We start from the raw sequence: 23,648 nt of genomic DNA on the forward strand, positions 1-23,648 counted from the left end.
TGGCAGTGCGTCTCCCATTGGCTTCGCGCGCTTCGAGGGGGTGTGGCCTCTCCTCATGAATAACCACTACTCCACCTATTGTCGCCATGGCAACATGCAAATTTAGCCGCTGCGCCGCCAGTAATTGGCGGGCGCCGCCTTGGCGGGCCCGGGGGCGGTGCCGGGGCGGAGAGCCGGGCAGGGAAGGGAAGATGGCGGCGGCGGAGCGGAGCAGATCCCCGGTTCCCGGGGGGTCCCCGGTGCCGGCCTGTATGTTCGCCCCGGAGCCCGGCTCCCCGGGCGGCCGGCCTCGCGTGGCGGCGGCCGCCTGTCCCCTCCGCGCAGCCTTCGACGGCGAGGACGGCGAGGCGCTCAACGGCGAGCCCGAGATCGACCTCACCAGTAAGGTAGGCCCGGCGGGGGGGCGGGCGGCGGCGAGCGCCATCACCCCGCCAGGCCCCCGCCGCTCTCCTCCCTGCCGGTCGGCCGTGCGCGGGGGGCTGCCCCCGAACCTGACCGCTCCCCCACACCTCTTGCAGGAGAGCGAGAAGCGGGAGCCCGCCTGCTTCTGCCGGGACGGGAGGCTCCCCTGAGTGCCCCGCCGGCCCCAGCATCACCTGGGCGGCCGGCAGAGCCAGAGGTGCCGTGTGGAGGCGGCCGGGAGAGGCGCAGTAAAGTTGTCCCGTACCCCGGCCGGGACAGGAGTTTGCTGGCAGGCTGCTCCGCCCTGCACCTTCCCCGCCTCGGCTGCTCGGGGGGAACGCCAGCCCGCAGCCGGTGTAGCAGCCTCAGGAAGCGCAGGGTTTGGAGCTGTCAGCTGCTGCAACGTCCCGCTGACGTTTGCTCTCCGCGCTGGGTCTCTGTAGTTATCTCTGTTGCCAGTTGTACTAGTTCCTGGGACTCTCTCCACAATCTTAAAATGAGGTCAGAGCTTGTAACTTTTGAGCACAAGAGCCCAGTGACAAGGGTCCTTTGATCTTGCAGACAGGGTTAAGTCAACGCAGAAAAGACTTGTTCACCTTGTGCAGCTCCTTTCTAGCATCCCAGTGACAAGAGTGTGTGGTGGTCTTATTACTGTCAGAACCATTCTCGCTTCCATCCTGCAGGAAGGTACATTGTGTGTGCCAGAGCCTGCCACAGACTTAGTTGCCTTCTGTCACCGTCTTCTATTTTTTTTCCCAACTGGCTGATCTCTTTAACTGTATTCCTTTTGCTGCCACGGATTTGATGTACTGTAGTGCTGTCTCCCACTCTAAAGTCTCCTGAAAACTTCATTTGATCCACTTGTAATTATGTGATCCAGAAGTCAGCATAGCTGTTGTTTCCTCCTAGTTTTCTGTCATCCTTCCTCTTAATGCTTCCAGCTTAAGTTGTTCCAGAGTCCTGGACTTCCTTGCCCTCTATGCACAGAGAAGGAAAGAGGAATTGTGTCTGTGGACCTGGAAACCTTGTTCTTTTTAATGGCTATTTTACGATATGGTATTGTATTAAAACAAGTGTTACAAAGATGTCTTGTAAGATAGTAAAGAACAGAAATCTAACCTGTAGTATCTATTGATCGTGCCTTAATGAGCTGGAAAAGATTTTTATACAGGATGCCAGTATTGATCTGTGCTTTGTCTTGGACATGACTGCTGTGGAAGAGGGCCAAGGAGGGTGCCAAGGACTGCATCACTGATTCTTGACAGCCAGGAACCTGACCAAAATTCCAGCAAAGAGAGAAGAGTGCTTTTCTCCCACAAACTCCCATTTGTGATGTCAGTCTTCCATTCCTAGAAATCTGGAGGTGCTGTGGAGGTGGTAGGTAAGCAATTTTTTCGACCTTTATTACAATTTACTTTTCCATATAGCACTGTGCACCTGCTGTCTTTTCCCTGGACTTTTCATTCATCCCCACCTTGGATGAGAGCTGAAACTGTGCACTCTGCTCCATCTTTCTGAGTTCATCTCCCATTTTGTACTCAAAACAGTAATCCCATATGGTGAGAATGCAGTAGCTAAGTTGTGCCTCCCTGACCTCCCCTCCAGTCTTTCTGTCCTCCCAGCTGAATTGTTCCACTTCAATTCCTACTTAAAATGGGGACTCCCACTGCAATCAGTTTGTTTGATAGTTGCTAGTTCTGTCCTGGTCTTTCTGACCCATCCCTGGCTGTGTAAATACTTTCTCCCTGGTCCTTTCCCTGTGTGTAAGGTGAGCTCTTTTTAGAGAGGAACACTTTGGGATTCTCTTATCCAGTGCACCATGTCAGCTGGTCAGGGAAACAGTTCTATTCCTCAGCACAAATTCATTGCCATGTTGATCTTAATGAGTATTTGTTTTCCCTTCAGTGCCAGCTCACTGCAGCAGTAATCAACTTTCAGGTCAAAAACCATAGCACACAAGGCTATTAGTGAAGCTGATACTTACTTTAGATCTACATTGACAACAGAACATAATAGCACCTGAACAATGTATGACTACAGGGCATAGAAAGCAAAATATGACATTACAGAAGGTACCTTTCCCCCAGCTCCTCGATGGCTGATGATGGCTTTCCAGCCATGCAAAACGACAGGCTCTGTTTTTCCAGTAAAGAGCAGCACTGTGTACCACATAGTATTTGGTTTGCCCCTAATACTTATAGTTTGTCTGCCTCGTGGAGGCAGGCAAAGCCACCTCTCCCCAGAGACTGGGAAGGGACTTGAGAGATGGCATTTTGAACTTGTGAGATATTTCTTTCTGCTGTTTTAAGAATAAAACAATAACTGGTTGTCACTTTTTTGCCCTATAGGAAACCTGAGGTTGCTAGACCCGCATGGCTCCTACTGATAACTGCTCAGTGCCTGACAAAGTGGAAAGAACGAAAGTGAACATTTTTGACTTTGTGAAAGCCTCTTAAAAACATGCATTTGTGGTGCAGGCATGGAGGGGTTGCTCAAAGTTGAAAAGCAAAAAAAAGCAGAGGAGCCAAAATGGAGGGCTTCACTTCGACCGAGGAGATGGCAGGGGACAGACTCTCTCCATCCAGGAAGCTAAAGAGATCTTTAAAACAGCGTGTCACATCTTGCAGTGACCCAAGAAACCACGCAACTGGCTGGGGCTGCCACTGCAGAAATAGTTATCAGAAATGCTGAGTGGCATTGGAAGGTGTGATCCATGAAAGCTGCTGTTGTATCTCCAGATACTTCTCTTGGTGTCCTACTGTGTCATACGAGCTGTGAACTTCATGGTCTGCAGAGTAAACTTTGGAGGCAGTCTGCTACTGGAGCACCCTTCAGGAGCCCCTTTACATGGCAGTGAAAGCAGCAGTGTGGGGTAACAGTGTTATGGGCTGATATCAGTGAGCCTGTGCTGTTTGAGGCCCCCAGCTCTCCTGCCTGGCAACATGAGGAAAGGGTACAATGAGCTGCTGAGTGCCTTGGTACTTGTTACAGCACCCTGCCTGGTCACACTGCTGAAGCACTTGGACTCAGAAGAACAAAGCTGGTGATGAGACTTGAAGAAACTGAAGTTAATTTGCCCTGCGCTGGTCTCCCCTGCTATTTTTTTGATCTTTGTGTGTGTTACAGCCTGTTTAATAGATCTTCCTGAGTCTCTGGCTTGTGCTAGTGCACTGGCCTAAAGAGTGAGCTTGTCTGCTGTGCATCCAGGTATTCCTGAAAGTACTTGCAGGGCAAAATGAGCCCTACACATCAAAACACAGCCTTCCATTCCTGCCCAGATTGAGCCTCTCAACAGTTGCTGATTTTGCTCTCAAGGCACTTACTTCCAGTGGTTTCCCTCAAGAAGAAAATGAAACTAAAAGGAAAACAGAGCTGAAAGAAAAACTAATAAAAGCAAAACTCATTCTTTTATAGCATGAAATAGACTGTGACCTTGCAGAGCAGAGTGCTTTGGTACACTTTGCAGACCACGCCAAGTAGTTGAAAGGCTTAGGTAGGGCATGTGTCCAAAAGGGGCACATGAAGGTGATTATAACTCTTGTAGCTGTCTGGCCCTTGCAGACACATCCCTGCTGTCTGGGACCCTTAACATCTGTGGAAAAAGTTGTTTTGGCAGCCTTAAACCTTCTAACCAGCACCTGCTGTTTGTGCTTCAGTCTCCAAGCATCATCACTATGGTTTTGGAAATCTGCCTAAACATTATTTGTGAGGGGTTGGGTTCCTTTACATTCTAGATTTCCAAAAAAGGCCTTCATCAAGTGTGTAATAGTGGTGGTAAGGGTAGTTTCTCCTTGAAAACACATTGTGTTAACTGTGCTAAGCAAGTCAGGCTGTGTTAGGGCATGTTGGGCAGACTTGAGGATTTTATTGTCATCTGCTCTAAACCATATATTTTAGGCAAACATCTAATTTAGCACAGCTTTCAGTCTCCGTGCATAATGAAGGGAAGTGCTTCTTTCTGGGTTTGATTTTGGGACGTGTGTGTAGGGACAGCTGTGGATGTCACTGAGTGTTGGCACAGGTGTGCCTACCTTTAGGGCTCCTGGTGGGTGTCAGCCTTTAATAACTGTTACTAAAAGTGCCTTTTTCACAGAAATGTGTATCAATTGCTACAGCTATCAGGCTACTGTACTGGGATGCTCAGCCACCAAGAGATTTGTAAACATGGAGGCAGCCAGAGAGCAGGTAGAGTGGCAGGTCTCCTTGGTCTGTCACTGCCATGCCACCATTGTGGCTGCTCTGTGCAAGTGTCCTCTGCTGTACTGTGTGAGCAGTGCAGGTTTCTGCCAGAAATGGTGCTATTCCATTCTAGGAAAAATAATTCCTGAAGCACTCTCTTGTCCTCATTTCCTGCTTTGTTTCTGTTTTATTTTTTTATTCTCTTGATGTTTCTGCAGGGAAGGGCAAAGGAAGTTTGATTATTGCAATAGCTGCAGTCAAAGTTTGTTGGTAGCACAGCTGCTGGCCTACAAAACTGCAGCTCTCCACTGCTGAAACCTCCAAATACAAATTGCTTTGCATGTCTGCCCCTCAGCACCGTTGTGTAAAGTACCTAAAATTTGAAAATAATGCTTATTTGTGTTCTCTCCTTTCCTTCTGCCCCCTCAGAAAACAGAAGGGGACATCAAATATGTGAAAGACTTAAAAGATGCTCTGGATTTTGGTGCCCAGGTGTTCTCTGCAGTGAGGTCTGGTTGGCTTTCTCTGGCTGTCCAGTCATGCTTCAGGGGAGCAGCAGCACTCTTTGCAGCAGAGATTGTGGTACCCAGCTAATGAATTTCTGTGGAGAAAATATCTGCTCCCCTTTCTGTTTTCCTTGAATGAAAACATATTGAGTGTTCACTTAAATGTGGCTTTTAAACATTGGTTACATCAAAATGAGATGCTTGGTATTCTTACTTGCTTTGAAGTGTATTTTCCTGCATAAATGAACTCTGAGCTCAGACAAACAACCTTGTGCAGTGTCACAAGGAAGTAGCTGTCAGCAAAGCTGGCTTAAAAAACGAAACAAAGCCACCACAAAGCGGTCCTGGGAAAAGAGTTCTTCTCTTTCAATAAAGCACATTGATTGTACTTGTAACTGAAGCTGGTTTTGAAGTTGTTTGCCTTACATCTGCAAATAGATATTCAATCTTTTTTTGCAGCTGGTGATGGTGAGTCCAACTTCAGAGCAGTATGACAGTTTGCTCCAGCAGATGTCAGAGAGGATTGATGAGGGATGTGGGGAGACCATCTATGTCATTGGACAAGGATCAGGTGCGTATAGCTTCCCCAGCAAATCAACAAAAAATTATTAAAATTATAAGAAAAACCTGGTTCGTCTAACTGGACTGCACTGAAGTTAATGCTTACTTTTCCAGAATAACTTGAAAGTGTTCATAAAGTAAATCAGAATATATGGGACAGATTCCTTTGTTTTATCCCTGCCAGCAACAGTCTCATGTAGTGGAGCTAAATATATGTTTTTTTTATAAAATCATGCAAGTTCTTTTTAGAAAATAATGAATATCTTGTCTGAGCACACCAGGAAAAGACAAAGAATCTAAAATTATAATCACAGCTTTAGTACAGATGTCCTCAATGTCTCTGAAGGTCTTGTTCTGTCTAATTTTGTTCACTGCTCTGTTTTAAATAACATATTTTTACCCCACAGGAATTTATTATAGATACTTCGCGTAGCCAAAATATATGCTACTGACTTTCTGTGGTAGTATGTGTCTGCTATGGAGGGAAAAGTTTTCCTTTGCTCAGCATGAGACCTTTATTGTCACATTAATTTGCGTGTGACTGCAGTCATTTGCCTTTGCAGATTTTAGCAGTTAGCATGGATTACATTTTTGTTCTTTTTGACAGTTTGAGTATTTGCATCTGATGCTGGTAAATGCTGATAAAGGGCAAAGCATGCCCTTGCTTTGAAATAGCTGAAATTTGAAATTTCTGAATATCAAATAATTGTCTATGGTTATCATAAGGCAAAATGCATGTTTCAAGTATACTGGATATGAAGTTGTCATGATCAGACATTTGCTGTGTTTGAGGAGGAATATGAAACCCTGCCAGGATTGGCTGAAATAATGGCGAGAGGGAGCTGTGTAACCTCAGAACTGTGTGCTTTTTGGGTTTTCTTGGAGTTTTGTGAAGCAGCCAACATAGAGGAGAAGCCAGAATTAGATGAGCAGTGTTCATGCAGCCAGGGATTATGCTCTTGCCTCCAAGTAAGCTTCCCACATGTAAACTGTATCTTTGGTGTTTGGGATAAGCACATCTGCAGTGGAGATCTAGCTAGTCAGGCTAGTACCTGCTTTCTTTTCTAGGATACCTCGTGAGAGTGTTAACTGGTGGTTGTTGCAATGATTTACTTAGAAGCAGGCATTTGTTTCTTAAAATATGAGGTTAAACTTCTGACTTCATTTTGGGTTGCAGCGTAGTTGAGGAAGATGGGGATATTTTCAACAGAGAAAGGGTCTTGGTATCCCTGCCGCTGTCACTCCTTCTCATTCCCTTTCAGCGTGTGTGATTTTGATCATCCCAGATGCCCAACTCAGCTGACTGAGAAGCAATTGAAGACTGCCATAGGAAGATTATTTGTTCAGCAGTAGTGACCTTTCCCTTTCTCCCCTGGGTTTTGCCATCTCCTGTCCCCTACTTCTCGTTCCCCTCCTATAACCTGAGACTTGCTTTAGTTTTTCTCAGTCTCAGCCAGCTTATGAGCAAGGTTGGAAGTTGCCCAGTAACTCAGCTAGTTTTAGAGCTGGGCAGTAATTAAAATGCTGATAAGTTCATGCAAACTGCAGTTCCTGCTTACCAGCCAATGAGTCAGCCATACATAGGAACATGTACATGTGGCAATAACTTTGGTCATCCGGGTGCAGTGTGGCTCTCCACCTTTGTTTGTTGTTTTGTGGGCTTTTCTTACCCACAGAGGAGATTCTGGGGTCAAATCTGTGCACATTCACAGCACCTGGATTGGGAAAGAGACAGTGATGGCCTTGACCCTGTCTAGGTAGTTGCCACTGGTATGCTCTGACTGTCAGCTCTTTTGCTTGGGTGAGCTGCTCAGAGGAAACAGTGCCACATTTACTGGCTAATGGTCGTGATGCTTCACTCAGAGCTTTCCTTTTGTTAATGCTTTACCTCTTGCAGTGTGAGAGGAGATACTTTATCTGACTGAAGGACACAAAGTACCTTCAGCAGGTGAAGGAAGGGAGTTGGACAGAAATATGTTGTTATTGCAAATCCCTACATACTTGCTTGTAAAGATTGTGAAGAAAACTCCTCTAGATGAAAGATTGTGGTTTTCTAGTGTCTTTTAAGACTTGGAGTGAAGACCATCCCTTTTATTTTGGGCCAAGGGTGTTTATTCTGTGTACATGGCTGACACCTCCGGTCCACATACAAATCCCGGTGGGTGCGAAGGTCCCAGTCAGGTTGACAGTGCTGCTGCCTGTTGCAAGGTGGTGCTCACTGACTGCCTTTGTCTCCTCCACACCACACCAGATGGGACTGAGTACGGGCTGAGCGAGGCAGACATGGAGGCATCCTATGCCACGTTGAAGAGCATGGCAGAGCAGATTGAGGCAGATGTGATCCTCCTGAGGGAGCACCAGGAGGCCGGGGGCAAGGTGCGCGACTACCTGGTTCGGAAACGTGTGGGTGACAACGACTTCCTGGAGGTCAGGTGAGGAGCCGGGTGGAGACAGGGTTAGTCAGCAGCTCAGCTGCATTTTTAACCTGTGAGCAGTGCATGCTGCTGAGCCAGCAACGCCGCTCCGGGTCTGGGTGTTGGAGCTACCCAACAAAGGGAGTCGAGCTTGACCACTCCTTGGTGATGAAATTACCTTTTTTGTTGTTGTTGCTGTCTGCTGTCTCTTTTGTGAGCAACCTGTTGGTGGAAATTTGCCTGTGTTTAGAAGAGGGCTATTGCTCTCTAAGTAACAGCCTCACAGTTGGGGGCGTCTTTTAGTATGCTGCGTTGCCAGAGGACATGTGCATGTGTGGCTGTATGTATGTGTATAAATGCTCACTGCTGGAACACAATACTTTTGACAAAGGATTCAGTTCTGTTCCAAGACTGTGATGATCCAAGTCACCTTTTAATGGACATATACTAGCTTATATAACACGACTTGAGAGTCTGCCCAGACCTGGATGGAGAGGATTTCCAACATTTGCCAACAGCCATAATAGCCACATTGATCAAAGAAGGAACTTGCTGTAGGACATGGCTTTCTCCTAAAATGTTTCACCTTATTTTTTAGCTTATCCGTTTCTGGGAACAACTATTTTAATTTTTGTCCTCTTCTTAGTGCTCGGTGCTGTTGCAACATAGGAAATGTGAGAAAGGCAGAGGTGTTCTAGACCGAGTTGGGATTTTGTCTTCCTTTTGAATTGCCACAGTGTTTATGTTGGATTGCAGAGACAAGGAGTTGGAATAGAGACACACTGTGTGGCATCGAGCAACATCACTATGTTATGGACACCCGTGACAATGTTTCCACAGTCTTCTGTCAGAACTCAGGACATCCCTCTGGCTGTCCTGGACTGCCAAGGCCCTTGCCAGGGGGCTCAGAGACCCTGGCACAGAACCCAAGACACTTGTGGTTTTGATTATGACCCATGGAGCAAATTACCAACCTTATATGAAGATCTGCAGGCCGCAACAGTTTAAGTAGAATGATAGTGAATTTATCATGTAGTGAAATACAGATTTTTGGGGTTTTTAGAATGGGGGTTCAGGGGGCAAGATGGAAGAATCTGGGCATGTCCAGCCTTTCTCCTTCTTCTCCTCCATCTTCTGCTGTGATGTTGGCACTTTTAGATTGGTTTAGAGTAGAAGCTCACTGTCTAACATAGGTGATAAGTATTGGAAAGTAATTGTAAATATTGTAGACATAGTTTTTAGTATTAAAAGATAACACAGCCCTGGGGGCAGGCAGAGTGCCTTGGGCTGTCTTGCTGAGTGGACCTCAGCTGAACAGGAGAAAAAATTTTATAGATAAGATACAATAAACAACCTTGAGACAGAACTGAAGAGCTCTGAGTCCTTCTTTGAGTGCTGAGCTGAGAAAAGAGACTTTCTAACATGTCTCGGGGTCTTTCTGACCGGCTAGAGATCCTGAATGTCTTCTGCATCCCAGTCCCCAGAGTCTGGGATCTCCACTGTTAATTAATAACTGTAAAAGAATCTCTGCTCTGCTTGTGAAGCTCTAACATTTTTTAATCTCTGTTTGAAGGATAGGGAGCAAAAGCCAGTTATTTGCAGGAGCAGTGATGTTTGGGTTTTTTGGATCACTTGTTCATTTCTTCAGGTACTGTATTTTACCAGGCTCCTTTTCCTTTCCCCTGCAGGGTAGCAGTAGTTGGCAATGTGGATGCAGGGAAGAGCACCTTGCTGGGTGTCTTGACTCACGGCGAGTTAGACAATGGCCGGGGCTTTGCTCGGCAAAAGCTCTTCCGCCACAAGCACGAGATTGAGTCAGGCCGCACCAGCAGCGTGGGCAATGACATTCTGGGCTTTGACAGCGAGGGCAACGTGGTGAACAAACCTGACAGCCACGGTGGCAGCTTGGAATGGACAAAGATCTGTGAGAAATCCACCAAGGTCATTACTTTCATTGACCTGGCTGGTCACGAAAAATACCTGAAAACCACCGTCTTTGGCATGACCGGCCACTTGCCTGACTTCTGCATGCTTATGGTAGGTAGCAAGAAAGATGGAACATACAAGCTGGAGTGGGGCTGTTCACAGCTTTAACAGCCACGACTTCTTTCCTGTTGCAAAGTGCCTGTGGGGTTTTGGAGGGAGGCAGCATCTCACAGTGAGAGCAGAAGCCTCTGTGGCTATCTGTCCTGTACTGTGAGGCAAGTGCCCCAGCACTGTCAGTCACAGACAGACCCAAGGTTTGTGATTCTTGAAAATTGAAGGATTTCTGAATTTTAGAAAACCTTGTTAAAACTGGGGAGAAATGAGTCGGTCCTCTGCCAGTGTCCAGCAACATCTGAGATGAGCTGAGTCTGGTCATATGGCCCTATTGGCACATCTACAACTTAACCACAGTCTACTGCATGTCTGACACAAGGTTTTCTCAGTAATCTAGCTTACTGCAGAAGAAACATTGACATCCCTGTATTTTATATCCCTGGTGTAGGTTGGGAGTAATGCTGGGATTGTTGGAATGACCAAGGAGCACTTAGGCCTGGCGCTTGCACTTAACGTTCCTGTCTTTGTTGTGGTGACCAAGATTGACATGTGCCCTGCCAACATCCTGCAAGGTGAGTCTTACAGGCTCTCTCCAGGGCTGTTTCTTACCTCTATGTGTTGCTGTCCTCTGCTTGGGTTCAGCAATTACTGCTGGAAGAAAGCTGCTTAATCTGGTTCTGACTGCATCCTGAATACCTTCCAGAAATCTATCCTTTTCCCTTGCTCATTTTGCAGGTGGTTGACTTATACTCACCATGTCAAACTTACCCACGCTGGGGACTCAGCTTAGCAGTCCAAAAGTGTTTGCTACAAGGTTTTGCTTAATTGAGCTCTAAGAGGAGCAGCATACACTTGGGGTTTGGGCTTTGCTTTCTCTCTGGATATTTAAACCCGGAAGAAAAGTCTGGAAGTTCTTTTGAAAGCTGCTTTCCTCCCTGCCCACAGTTTGAGTGTGATCTTGAGCTGTGATAGGACTTGATCTCCCCCTGCTGTTAGTGAAGGGGCAGCTGCTTGTTACCTCCTGCTCACCTGGGCACTTCTCAGGTATGCTGGCATAACTACAGCAGCTCCTTCCTCTTGTCTGAACAACCAACCAACACTTAATAAATCACGGTTTAAAGCAGCTACATATGTAGGCTATGGTAGCAGGATGGGAGGCAGGACTAGACACAAGTCTAGTCTTGGGGATGGCAATGAGTAGCATGGGCTAGTGATTTTTTTCTCAGCAGAATTAAAGAAGTAACACTAACCCCAGCAGTATCCCATTAACCCATGCATGCTGCTTTTTCAGGCTGTGACCTATTCTCACTTCTAAAATTCTCTTTAAGCATTTCTCACGCCTTCAGAAACATGCTGTGGTTAATTGGAGCAATGGGTTTTTTGATAATCAGTCCTAAGAATCAGAGAAGTGAATGCTCCTGGTACTGTCTGTAGTTCAGTGCATTACTATAAAAATCCTAAATATGTTTCAGGCAAATAGATGCATGTGATCAGAAGATAATCTTTATATCTCTATACTAGATGTATGGCAAAAAAAATGTAAGGCCTGACCATAAAATAATTACTGGGAAGGAAGGAGAACCTTTGGCTCAGCGTGAGGAGAAAAGAGCCGCTCTTGGGAGAAGCTTCTCCTGTGACATGCTCTGTTTAAAGTAAATAGACTCAAGATTTGACTCAAGTATATCTGTGAAGAGCAGATGGCCTGATTAGATGTTTGTGTTTCTGTATCCAAAACATTACTTTCCCATAGGCAATCACTTGTTTACAAAAACCCGTCTAATTGGATGACAATTGTAGCACATAAATTATTTGCTCTTTTAAGCCCTTAGTGCCCTTTTCTGGTTATTCTTTATTTATTGTCAGGCACTTTGTAGGAGGTTGATACTAGTGCATCAGGTAATGCCCCTGCTGGCTGCTGGATATGAGGCTTAGAAAATAAGTTAAAAAGAGGCAAAAGCTGAAAACTGGGAGCTGTGAGATTTGTCCCAAAACACTGATTTCTGAGTATGGTCCACCCACATTGTCCTGGTCTATGATGGTAGTCTTTACCTCTTTCATGCCTCTCCAGCCTCCTATGGCAAGTTGACCACCAGGGAAAATGTGTTGAGGTTTGTTTGGTCAAAATTTATTTGCAATTAGCATATTCTCAAATGTTTCTGTCCTCATTTTCAATTAATTCACTATGCAAAATCATTTCTAGAAAGAGGAAATACCTTGTAACTGCTTAGAGCTACTAATAGACAGCTACAAAATGTCTACTTCACAGCGCTGCAATCTTGTCTGTCTGCTCCTGTGTGGCGTGGCTTGGCAGCAGGCTAGCTGGCATGAAATGGAAGATGGAATGGCTCCTAAGTCCTACCTGGGCTGCAGCAAACTCACAGTCTCACCTTTAGCCATCTTCTCCTGTCTTATCTGTGGCCAGAGCACCCATCTCCCTTTGGGGAGAGACCCCACAAAAGTGATTTGTAAAGAGGGGAGATGCTGCCCTAACAATATTCATTTCACCCTTTAAGAAACCCTGAAGCTGTTACAGCGACTGCTGAAGTCCCCAGGGTGCAGGAAGATTCCCGTGCTGGTTCAGAGCAAGGATGATGTCATTGTAACAGCCTCCAACTTCAGCTCAGAGAGGTAACTGGAGTAGAGGAGAATCATTTCTCTTTCAATCCTATGTGGAGACTGGGTGAGGAGATTCAGAGAGTCCCATTGTCTAGATGTGTGAAGGTTGCATCTGCCATGTGGAGTGTGTTCCATAAGAGTGTGTTGATTTTGAGGTTGATCTGCTTGTGTTCCACTCTCTGAGGAAATGAGAGGCTGCTTCTGGGCAGTCTGCAGAAGACAGCAGGGCATTTGGCTTCTTTCAGTCCTTTCTTCAGAACTTTACACCTTTTCCCAAATGTCATTGGAAGGCAGAGGCAATGTTGCAGGTTTTCAAACATGGGGTGTTGTGCATCTGACTGCTTGCCAGGCTCTCCCTTCCTAGTACAGTGTATTGAATTAGTCCCAAGATTTTGGATGTCTCCCTACATATGGAAAGCTAGGTAGGAAGGTGAACTAACTCCATTTTCATCAATTTTCCTTTACAGGATGTGCCCAATTTTCCAGATTTCAAATGTTACTGGGGAGAATCTAGATTTGCTGAAGATGTTTCTTAATCTCTTGTCTCCACGGACCAGTTACAGGGAAGAAGAGCCAGCAGAATTCCAGATAGATGATACTTACTCTGTCCCGGTAAGGGGCCTGGTATTTGGAAGAATATTGTGTTTCCTCTTTTAGGCTGAAAAAAGTATCTTCTCTAGAGAGGAGAGTTCTAGAACTCTTCTGCTGGCCTGGTAGAGTAACCACAATTACTTTTTCTTCTTTTTTGGCATAGGGTGTAGGAACAGTTGTCTCTGGGACGACGCTGAGAGGCCTAATCAAGCTAAATGACACCCTGCTGCTGGGGCCAGATCCCCTTGGCAACTTCCTCCCTATTGCTGTCAAGTCCATCCACCGCAAGAGGATGCCCGTCAAGGAGGTGCGGGGAGGCCAGACTGCCTCCTTCGCCTTGAAGAAGGTGAGGTGATCTCCTCTCAACCCCCAGAACAGGAGGTGCCCTCTTAATTTTCGAGTGTTCTCAGAGTTCAGCTGCAGTAAGGCTGTTTCTGCAAACATCAGCTGCCTCATGTTGCAGTGGAATGGAATCCCATAGAACCTCTGTGGTTCCACATCCTGGTTTTTCCTCCTAGCAGCTGCCTGGGGATAGCAATGCCACTAGATAATGATGTTGGAAATATCTAAGAAAGTGAAGGCATTGCAAGAAAAGTCTCCTTTTGTTCTGGAACTGCATTAGTAGCCTGCACAATGTATTTAAACTACTCCTCTTGGCTTGTAGGACCAACTGCATGATTTGGGATTTAAAAATCAGCAAAATTTGATATAACTCCTCTTGCAAAAGGTTTTTGTCAATAGAAGCTTCACTGATTTTAAGGGACTATAGTTTAAGCTACACCATACTTCATGTGCTCAGGCTTACCATGTTATATTAACAGACATCATGATTTAGGAGAGATAATTTTCTAGGATAATGTGCAACCAGGATGTATGTTTTGCTTTTAAAGGATCAGTGAGGTAAATGTGTCAAGTGTCCAGAATTTCCAGTACTCTAAAGCTTCCTTATAAACTTCAGCTGAATTTGATTTTTGCAACCTTTATGTGATATCCTGTACATAACATGCAGTTCTTCCTTTGCCTTCTACTGGGCATGAGGTAGTATCTGTGAAATCCCTTAGGATTCTGCTGGATGCAGTCAGTCAGAGCAGCAGATTTCTTCCCTGGAGAATCATGCTAAGGTTTTTTGTGTCTCTTCTTTTCAGATCAAGCGTTCTTCCATCCGGAAAGGCATGGTAATGGTGTCACCCCGCCTGAATCCACAAGCATCGTGGGAGTTTGAAGCAGAGATTCTGGTGCTCCATCACCCCACCACCATCAGCCCACGATACCAGGCCATGGGTACGTGTGTCAGTGTTGGATTGTCTTTGTTTCCCAGTGGTAGCATTTTGTATCAGATCTAGCCTGATGTCTCTGCCAACCTGAATACATGCCATAGTTCCTGGTTTTGCCTTTCCCAGCATTGTGGAAAGGAGAGGGAAGGGAGCTTACAGAGGAGAGTGGGGTGGCTATAAGGTAAAAAGGAGATGTGTGCTCTCAAATGTATCTGGAGCTTACCTGTGCTGTATCTCCATGGTGCAAAGATTCTCCACTTTCAAATGCTGATGGAAAGTGCTGATGGAAGTGCAGATGCTCATTTTGGGTCCTGTCCTCCAGCTGCTCGGTGTGTAGGATCCTGTTGAGGGTGCTTCAGGACAGGCAGGATTTGAAGGCAGCTGTTCTAGCTTATGTGCATGTTCTTTTTGGGGGTGGAACAAAGGCAGCTGCATGACCCCTACGGTCTTTGCTGTAGGGTGAGGAGCTGCCTCAGATGTGTCTCTGAAGCTCGTTCCACTAATGGGCCCGTCTGCTGAAAGCCTCTGTGCTTTACATTCACAGTGCATTGTGGCAGCATCCGTCAGACAGCCACGATTCTCAGCATGGACAAGGACTGCCTGCGCACAGGGGACAAAGCCACCGTGCACTTCCGCTTCATCAAAACCCCAGAGTATTTACACATAGACCAGCGGCTGGTCTTCCGGGAAGGCCGCACCAAAGCTGTGGGTACCATCACTAAGGTAAAGGCTGCTGATTCCCGCCTGCTTTTGCCCGTTAGTGACTTCTTACACTGAGAAGCCAGCAGGAGAATCAAGATAGCTCTGGAAGATTGAGGGAAGAGGCTGTGCTTCAACCACAAGCATCAGGCCTGACATGGGTCGAGGACGACCAATGTGCTTTGTCATGTGGTGGGTCTTTAGCTGGTGTGAATGAGGGAACATAAACGGAGGGGCTGAGCCATATGCTGCTGGTTCTTAAGGCTCAGTCTCTTTCTGACATCTTGAAGGTGCTCCATTTGAGTCACGTTGTGGAGGTTATAGTGTCACCTCAGCCAAGTGGCCCTTTCCAAGGGTGGAAGATCAGAGGTCTAGGTTTCTTTGAACAGCTGCTGCTGCATCCTTCTCTTTATGGTTATTTTTACAAATTCTCCAGAGGCTTTTTGTTAAAAAGCAGCATTGAACCTTGCCAGATCATCCTGGCTATTTTAATGCTGAGTTTGGCAATTTGCAATTTGCAGCTACTCCAGACCACCAATAACTCACCAATGAACTCCAAGCCACAGCAGATCAAGATGCAGTCAACGAAGAAGGGAGCTGTTACGAAACGAGAGGATGGTGTTCCCGCTGCTGGGATGGCAGCTGGAGGCCCAGCAGCTGGGGATGAGGCCCCCTCAACAGCTGCAGCACCACTGACACCTACTGCCCTGCAACCATTGGTAAGTGAGGAAAATACCATCTCTGTCCTAGCTGCTTGTGTCATGGTTTCACCTGTTGCAGGAAGGGCACTCTAAAGTACAAGTATTATCCCCTCATACCTCAAACTCACCTTGCCACAGGAACAAATAGAAATTTAAGTAGTCTCACAGCAGGAATCATAATTCTCTGATATCTGGATGACTCCATGGCTGACCTTCCAGCAGACAGCAGCTCAGGGTACTTGGACAATTCAGGTTGGACCTCAGGAAGTGTCTAGTCTAACCTCCTGCTCTAAATAGGATTAGCTGTGAGGTCAGACCAGATTGCTCAGGGTTTTATCCAGTCATGTCTTAAAAACCTCCCAAGGAGGAAGACAGCACAATGTCCCTTGGCAACCTGTTTCACTGCGTTGACCATGTGCACAGTGAAGAAGTGTCTCTATCTACCCAGTAGCTGTACTAGTAAAACACATAACACCAGTCACAGAACAAATCTTTGATGTCTGAATGAGAGGTAGAATATCCTTAAACTAGAGAAATTACAACCTAAGTATTAGGTACAGGCCATCTGCCCTGTGGAAGAACAAGGATGGGGACATCCAAGAAGGAAAGGCTTTAAATTTCTCTTTAGAGAAATTTATCCAGGTTGTTTTGTTGGTTAGGACTTCTCAGTTCAGCTTGCCCATGGAAGATACCTAGTCTTTCTGGCCTGAAAGGAATGGAAATTCAATTCTCACTGCAGGCCTACTGATCAGCTTTATTACTGATAGAAGAAAGGTCCTTTCCTTGTAGGGTGCTTCCTCAGGAAGTGAAGGGTTCAGGAACCCACCCTGTCAAGTGACAGGGTGTTCCCCTTCTTAATTCTATCTGTATTAGTTGCCATGGTCAAATCTCACCCTCTTGAGCCAGACTGCTCATCAAAGGGGGGCCCCTAGCAGGGGTTCTCTCCCTCTGCATATGCCTGGGGCTTCACACCCGTCCTCCACCTTGTCCTTGTCTTTCTGTAGCGTCACTGTGGTTGTAAGTAGTGGTCCCAGCTTGCTCTTTGTTTCATCCCTCCCCCTGAGACTCTGGATTGCTTTTGTTCTCGCTTACGTCTTCCTCTCTCTCCTTGCTGCATCCCCTCAGCCTGCACTGGATGAAGAGCCCCACAGCCGTGAGGGCAATAAGGTATTTGGCTGCTCTCCAAGAGAAACAGTGGATTTGCTGAGGTTGGGGAAAAGAGTCAGGTAGAGAGCCATGGTAGGGGGTGGGGGGGCTCTCCTTCAATTCTGTCAAAGTCAAGGGAGCCTGAGGCCTTATTTCCTGTATGCTGAGCCCCATGGCACTTGCTGGCTCTCATGGGAGTGAAGTATTTAGAAACTTGGGAAATCAAAGTCTTCCCAGCTTGAAGGGCAAAACTTCCTGGTGCATCTGTCTCTCCTCCTTCCCTCATGGTGTGTCTGTCTCCCTCCTGCCTTATCTCCTTCCTGCAGTGGCAGAAAGCTGTTCAGTCACAACTGCCCTGCCACTGTCTGAATGTGTGTGTGATCCATCTGAATTCCTGCTGTGTTGATATCCCAACTGAGGGGTTGCTTTGCACTAAAGTCAGTCTTGTTTTTCAGGCAAAAGCTGGAGGAGGAGGCCGTCGACGTGGGGGTCAGCGCCATAAAGTGAAATCTCAGGGAGCCTGTGTGACTCCTGCCAGTGGCTGCTGAATTTCTTATTCCTCCTCTCTCTGAAGAATTCCTCCCCATCCCTTCATTTCTTATCCAAAAGATCCAGAGCAGCGTAAACCAAAACCCATCCCAGCTGATTGGCTGCAGAAGAATCATCCCTCCTCCCTGCAGGAAGCGATGGAGAGGAGCATAATTTATAAGCTAATGAAGGTGATAAGACAGAGAACTGAGTAACTGACACCTTCCTCCTCCCCCTGTCGACACATTTTTGTACATCATGGGCTTAGTTTTTATTCTTATTAGTTTTTATTATATTTTGTGTGCATGAAGATGAGAGGGGAGTCTGGATAGAGCTGCAAAGAGCCAGTTAGTTGCCTCCCTCCTCCCTCACCCCTTTCTGTCCACGGGACTTGCTGCTCTCCCCTATTTGCTGTCTCAGATCCAGGGCTTATCAGATGCCAGAAATTTCAGACTTGCAAAGGTTAAAACAGGTTGTTTAGGATGGCTCCATGGAGCATTGTTTCATCACCACTGTGGCCTTGTGCCAAATATGTTTTGGATTCCCTCCCTCTTAAACTATTTCTAAGTGGATTTAATTTAATGTTGTAATGACTGAAGTTTTAAGGAGAGGGTGAGAAAGTTCCTTAGATGGAGATCTAAGAGGGAAACAAATTGGAAAGCAGATGTTGATGTTAAGTTCAGGGATCCTATGCTCAATATCCTCAAATAATGTTGAAAGCACTTAAAATTTTAACTAGCAACAGAGTTAAATGGGCAGACATTTACCCACCCAGTTCCCCTTCCCATTGTGCTGCTTTTCCCAGTGTTTGTTCAGTGCACATTGGAGCAAATCTCCCCTGCCTCCCAAGGCTGCAGCAGCTCCACTGACAGTATTAAGAACAGTGCAGGAGCACTCAGTCCGTCCCTTGAGCCGGAGAAAGCCTTCTCATCTTGACGGACAGAGGTCACAGGTGGTAAGATACCTTTGGAACAGAGACACCAGGCTAACATGACCTCCCCTTGATTTTGTTTACTCCAAGATTTCCAAAACTTTTTTGGAACTCACTGGCCAAACTTTGCCATGGCAGAAGTGGGATTTGTCTTCTCCCCTCTTGGCCAAAGAGGGCAGTGACAAATTGGTACCAAATTTATAGAAGTGCTTTCAAGGTTGGAGAAGTACATGGTAATTTTTCTGACTCTCACTGAATTTTTTTTAAGATTTATTTTTCTTAATGAGAAATTCTGGCTTCTCCAAGAAGGCCCTGCAAGGACAGTTTACAAATTACTGTTAGAATGGTTTTTTCAACCATTTAATGAGTTTGTCAAGTGATTGATTCCTGCTTATTTTAATCTCTTTTCTTCTAACCCTACCTCCTCCCTTGGCTCTGGTGAGGACAGGAATCATCCTCTGCCAGACTGTGGTGAGCTCTGGGAGCATGGTAGCATTTTGAGGAGGTGGCATCCTCAGCAAATCATGGCTCCTTCCAGCAGGCATGGTCAGGCTCGGTTTCTCTGAGGGCTTCCTCCTCCAATGAAGGACTTTTATTTTAATCAGAGAGAGACTGCAAAGTTTCTGTCCCTTCTTAGCAGGTTGTTCCTGTTCCTCACTCTGTGTCACCTGTGTGGAGTTCATTCCAGCTCACCTTGTGACTCGGGGTGGGCTTCCAGGCCAGCTGAGTGGCAGAGCGCATCTCCCGCTGCCAACACCAGCACTCCAAGAGCATTAAGCGGCACGGGAGAGGCAAGAAACATGGTCTGGAGAGCAGGGTCCTTTGCCTTAGAGACTGCAGTGGGTGGAAGGGGAGGTCAGACAGTCCTTTTCCAAGCTATGTGCCTAAATACCAGCACTCTCCTGGCAAGGGAGGAACTACAGGCGGCTACAACACTAACAGCACCCGCATTGTGAGGGGGTGTGAGGTGTGGCTAAGCAGGGCACGAGGGCTTGGCCTGTTTGTCTTCTGGCCCTGTAGCAGCATCAAACTGCATCTGATTTCACTGCCCTCTGCTTCTGAAGGGAGCAGGGAGCTCCAGGCGGTTTTCTCTTTCTCCATTCCTTGTGCTCCAAATGAAGGAGACTGCCGAGACTGAAAGAAGGTTCACTTCAATTTGTGCAAAGGAGGTGGTGTGATCTCTCTTTTGTGACCAGCATTTACAGATCACTCAGGCTGGTGTGATCTATAAAATAAATTTTAAAAAAAGTTTGTTCCAAGTAAAAGTGTGTCATCTTGATTTTTGTCCTCTGTAAAACCAGGTTGAAAGCCAGAGGAGACAAGTTTGCCTGGCCCCAGGTTCCTTTGCTGGCTGCAAGAGGAGGCTGTGCTCATAGTGACAGCAAGGCAGGGGCAGGGCAGCACAGGAGAGCTTCTGCTGAGCCTCTGCACAGCCCTGACAGCTTTTTACTCTGGCCAAAATAAAGTGCACCTCAGTGGCTGAGTGGTAAAATGAAAACATGGGTGTGGTGTGAGCTGTGCTGTGTGAGAGGTGAGTGGGTGGGAAGAGCAGCTCTAGCAAATCACTTGAGGCCAGCCCCATGAGAAACTCTGCTAAAGGATGCAGCATCAGCACAGCACTTGCAGTGCCTGCCTACTGTGCTTCCTGGGACATGCATCACACCTGTTTCTGCAAATACAGTGGGACTCTCCATGGTTTGCAAGGAGCCTTTTTCTGTCTCCTCAGTTGATCTCAGGTTCACAAAGGCTTTTTCTGCTCTGTGCAGCCCTTTCATAGGTAAGTGCTGGGCTGTGGTAGCCAGCGCTGAGGCCCACACAGCCCTTCTCCTCCTGGAGAGGGCTGGTCCAGGGCCAGCAGAGAGCAAGCCTGGCCCTAGCATGGTCTTTTGGGAGGAGCTGCATGGGTATTCCTCAACTTAAGTCTTCCTCCAAGCCCAGGTTAAGCAAACAAGGTTGTGACCCTCCTCAGGCCAGTTCAGTTTCCCATTTTTCAGCCTTTTTAATGCACCAAGTTAACTTCCTCACACTAAGGAAAATTAAATATTTCCTTTCTGCCTGCTTTGTAGCTGATGAGTAGTCAACAGCCCATGTGAAGGAAAAGAGAAGCAAGCAGCTCCCCTGAATTGGGCTTTGTCCCTGCTAACCCAGCCTCCCTTACATACTTACAGCTTACTTACAGCTGGGCTCTGCTCATGGCAAGGAAGAGGATGGGAAGGCTTGGGAGGTGACTGCAGAATGAGGACAGCCATGATATCACAGACTTAAGTCTAGTAGAAGTTTTTAGTCCCAAGGAATTAGGAAGGCGTTTTTAGGAATAAGTCTTGTTTTCAGCATTGTTTCAAGGAGTTTTTGCATCCTCAAGCCTGCTAATGACAAGGTGATAACTTTGTTAACTGGCCCTAGAGTTAGTACATCAGGCTGAAAAATAAGGATTTGCCATAAAACTACACAGAAAAACAGCTCCAAGACTAGCTTTGTCTCTCTACTAGCTGTGCATCATTCCCAACAGCAAATTCAGTTACAAAACATCCAAACCACTCTGGGCAGTTTTGATATAATTTATGTCATGGTCTTTTTTTTTTTTCTTGCATAGGCATAAATTACAATCTCTTGATTAAAAAATAAAAGGAACAAAACAGTGCAGCATTTGCAACAGGCTACAGCATCAAACACAAACTCCTGTCTGTAACCATCTGTTTCTGCAGGGCTAATTCGTAACACGTGTATAGGGCAAACTGAGAAGGAGGGAGAATAGAGGAGGGAAATGGAGTAAATAAGAGAACTCTGCTCCCACAGCTGTTCTGCATTTCTCCTGCCTCACCAGGCTCATCTTCAGCATCAGCTCTAGGATAAAATACCCCTGGGCAGAGAAGCACATGCTGAAGCAGCAGTTTTCTATGCCCTCTTCTTTGGCAGCTCTGGGAAGTGCTGCAGAAATGCTGCAAGCTACAATCTCGAGAGCCGGTGGCTTCTGGCGCTTGGCACAGGGGCTCGGGCTGCAGCCCAGCACTGATGCTGAATTTGGGGGCTGAAAACCCACATGTAGCCTCAGCATATGTTCTGGGGATCCTCACACAGATGGCCTGGTGAGGCATCTAAAACCAGCTAGAAAAGAGCATGAAGCCCCAGGATGAGCTCTCACTGGTAGCTCCAAGGAGTTTTACTTCAAACAGCAAAGATTTTCATGTTCAAAGGACAGGGCAAGCTTGCACTGTAAAGCCAAATGCTCCCTAACCCAGACACAGCAGTTAACACCCACGTGGAAGGAACAGAGATCCCACTACAACTCCATTTTCAGGGGAAGAGGTCACCTTTCCAGCCTCTCATCAGCATGCCTGATTTACCACAAAATCATTTTTTTCTTGGGCAAAGACCTTGTCTGTTCTTACAGTCCAAGCCAGAGACCAGGGAGCCAGAAGGAACGTAACAAAAGGGCTTTTCCCAGGCTCATGGTTACAGCTTTTGCTCCAGGAGCCAGAGAAAGGTGAGAAAAGGGAGAGCTTCATCTCTGCTTTCTCTTTATCATTCAAATAAATACAGGAGCTTGTCTGCCAAGCCCAGAACAGGTCTAGGCATTCATAAAAGCACAGCTCCATGTGCTCAGTGCACTCATGGACAGGACTCCAAGGCAAGTGGGCAGCTGTAGACAAGTTTAAAATAACTTTGCCTGTGGATGCCAAGAATTAAGACTACGCTCAATATAGGAGAGAATTTATAGTCCTGGCTCTGGCTCCAGGTCAGCTTTCTCCCTTCAGCAGGGCCTCCCAGCTCTGCAAGAGGCTCCACAGGGTAATTTTAACCTGTTGGAGACAGGACTGTGGCCTCTGAGCCCACTTCCCCTGCTTGGAGCAAGGAGACCCCTTGAGAAGGGATGTGCTGCCATCACCCTCACCCTCCCAGGCTGGCACAGAGGGAGTCAAGGCTCAGCAGCTCTGCCTGATGCCCATCAGGGGATGCTGAAAGGAGACACTTCTTCAGCCCCTCGTCCTCCTCCTCCTCTATGCCTACAGTGCTTCAAGAAGAGACCACCAGAGTGGGAATCAATACACGGTGCTCTCACAGAGTCAGGAGAAGGATGGTACCAGCACTGACCATGAGCCCTTAAGCTTTTCTTTCAGTGAAATACAACACAAACCGGGAGGCTGTTAACACCATCCAAGAACATAAGCCAAGCTGTGTGATGCAGGCAGCCAGGAGGTGGAGGGGCCAGATGGCCCTAGCACCCCTCAGCCTGGAGAAGGTCCCTGTGCATCCTTCCTGCACACCCCTGCAGTGCCTCCACCCATCCCAACAGTTCAGGCAAGATTTACATGCCCACTCCAGGCAGAACTCCCCCTACTGCTCCAGCCCAGTCCTCCCACAGCCAGGGCTCAGAGAACAGTGCAATGCCATTAAGGAGAGGTAGGAGGAAAAGGGAGCCCTTCCAAGAGAAAGGAGGTCCGCGCGCACAGCCATCTGCCATCGGGGACAGGAGAGCTGAGGGAGCCCTGCAGGGGGAGGGTGGCTCTGCACACTGGCACCTGCAAGCCCTGGCAATTGCCCTGTCTCCCCCCCAGGCACCCTGCAGAGCCCTGGGGCAGCAGCACAACTTGCTGCTAACAGTCAAGTATACACAGATGCAGACATGGGCAAGAGGCCACAGCCACACATTGCAGTCTCAGAGCACATCCAGAGCAAGGAGGGCAGGAATGCCTCCAGCACCCCACCAGCAGCAGTGCACACAGGACCCCAGCTTCCAAGTCTAGCTACCAAGACACCAACAATGTGAGGCCCATATTTTAAACAGCTCAGCTCATCTTATTCTAGCTTATCCTACTGTGTATGCTATTCTACTAAACAAAGCTCTAGCCCTCTCCACATCTAAGCCACTCATCCAAGTGGGACCATGTAACATTCTCTGGTTAAGTACAAATTGCATGGAAAAAGTCTTTTTTCCCTTTGTTACTACAAATCCCACCCCCCCCCCCAAAAAAAACCAACCCCAACACCCCAACTAGAAAATAGCTTCCCTCCCCACCCCTCTTCAAAAAAAAAAAAAAAAATCAGAACAAACCCCAAAG

General features: G+C 47.0%; 1 protein-coding gene across 1 annotated transcript; it reads left to right on the forward strand.

Annotated features, from left to right (window-relative positions):
• Positions 1-156: 156 nt before the first annotated feature.
• On the forward strand, positions 157-19,853 carry GTPBP1 (GTP binding protein 1). Its single transcript, XM_059846457.1, has 12 exons — positions 157-386; positions 5,547-5,658; positions 7,900-8,080; positions 9,751-10,099; positions 10,551-10,674; positions 12,616-12,730; positions 13,186-13,330; positions 13,473-13,655; positions 14,455-14,590; positions 15,128-15,306; positions 15,804-16,001; positions 17,585-19,853. The coding sequence occupies exons 1-12, from the start codon at positions 192-194 to the stop codon at positions 17,675-17,677; spliced, it is 2,010 nt and encodes a 669-aa protein (XP_059702440.1). The 5' UTR covers positions 157-191; the 3' UTR covers positions 17,678-19,853.
• The last annotated feature ends 3,795 nt before the right edge of the window (positions 19,854-23,648 follow it).

This window comes from Haemorhous mexicanus, chromosome 5 (assembly GCF_027477595.1).
Source record: "Haemorhous mexicanus isolate bHaeMex1 chromosome 5, bHaeMex1.pri, whole genome shotgun sequence".
Lineage (NCBI taxonomy): Eukaryota > Metazoa > Chordata > Aves > Passeriformes > Fringillidae > Haemorhous > Haemorhous mexicanus.

What these genes read in the sequence shown, in the direction of transcription:
- GTPBP1 (XM_059846457.1), top strand. Translation starts at nt 192, where the DNA reads ATGGCGGCGGCGGAGCGGAGCAGATCCCCGGTTCCCGGGGGGTCCCCG. An exon ending in CCTCCTTCGCCTTGAAGAAG is followed by an intron (nt 13,656 to 14,454) that starts GTGAGGTGATCT and finishes TCTTCTTTTCAG; the next exon opens with ATCAAGCGTTCTTCCATCCG. An exon ending in CTGTGGGTACCATCACTAAG is followed by an intron (nt 15,307 to 15,803) that starts GTAAAGGCTGCT and finishes TGCAATTTGCAG; the next exon opens with CTACTCCAGACCACCAATAA.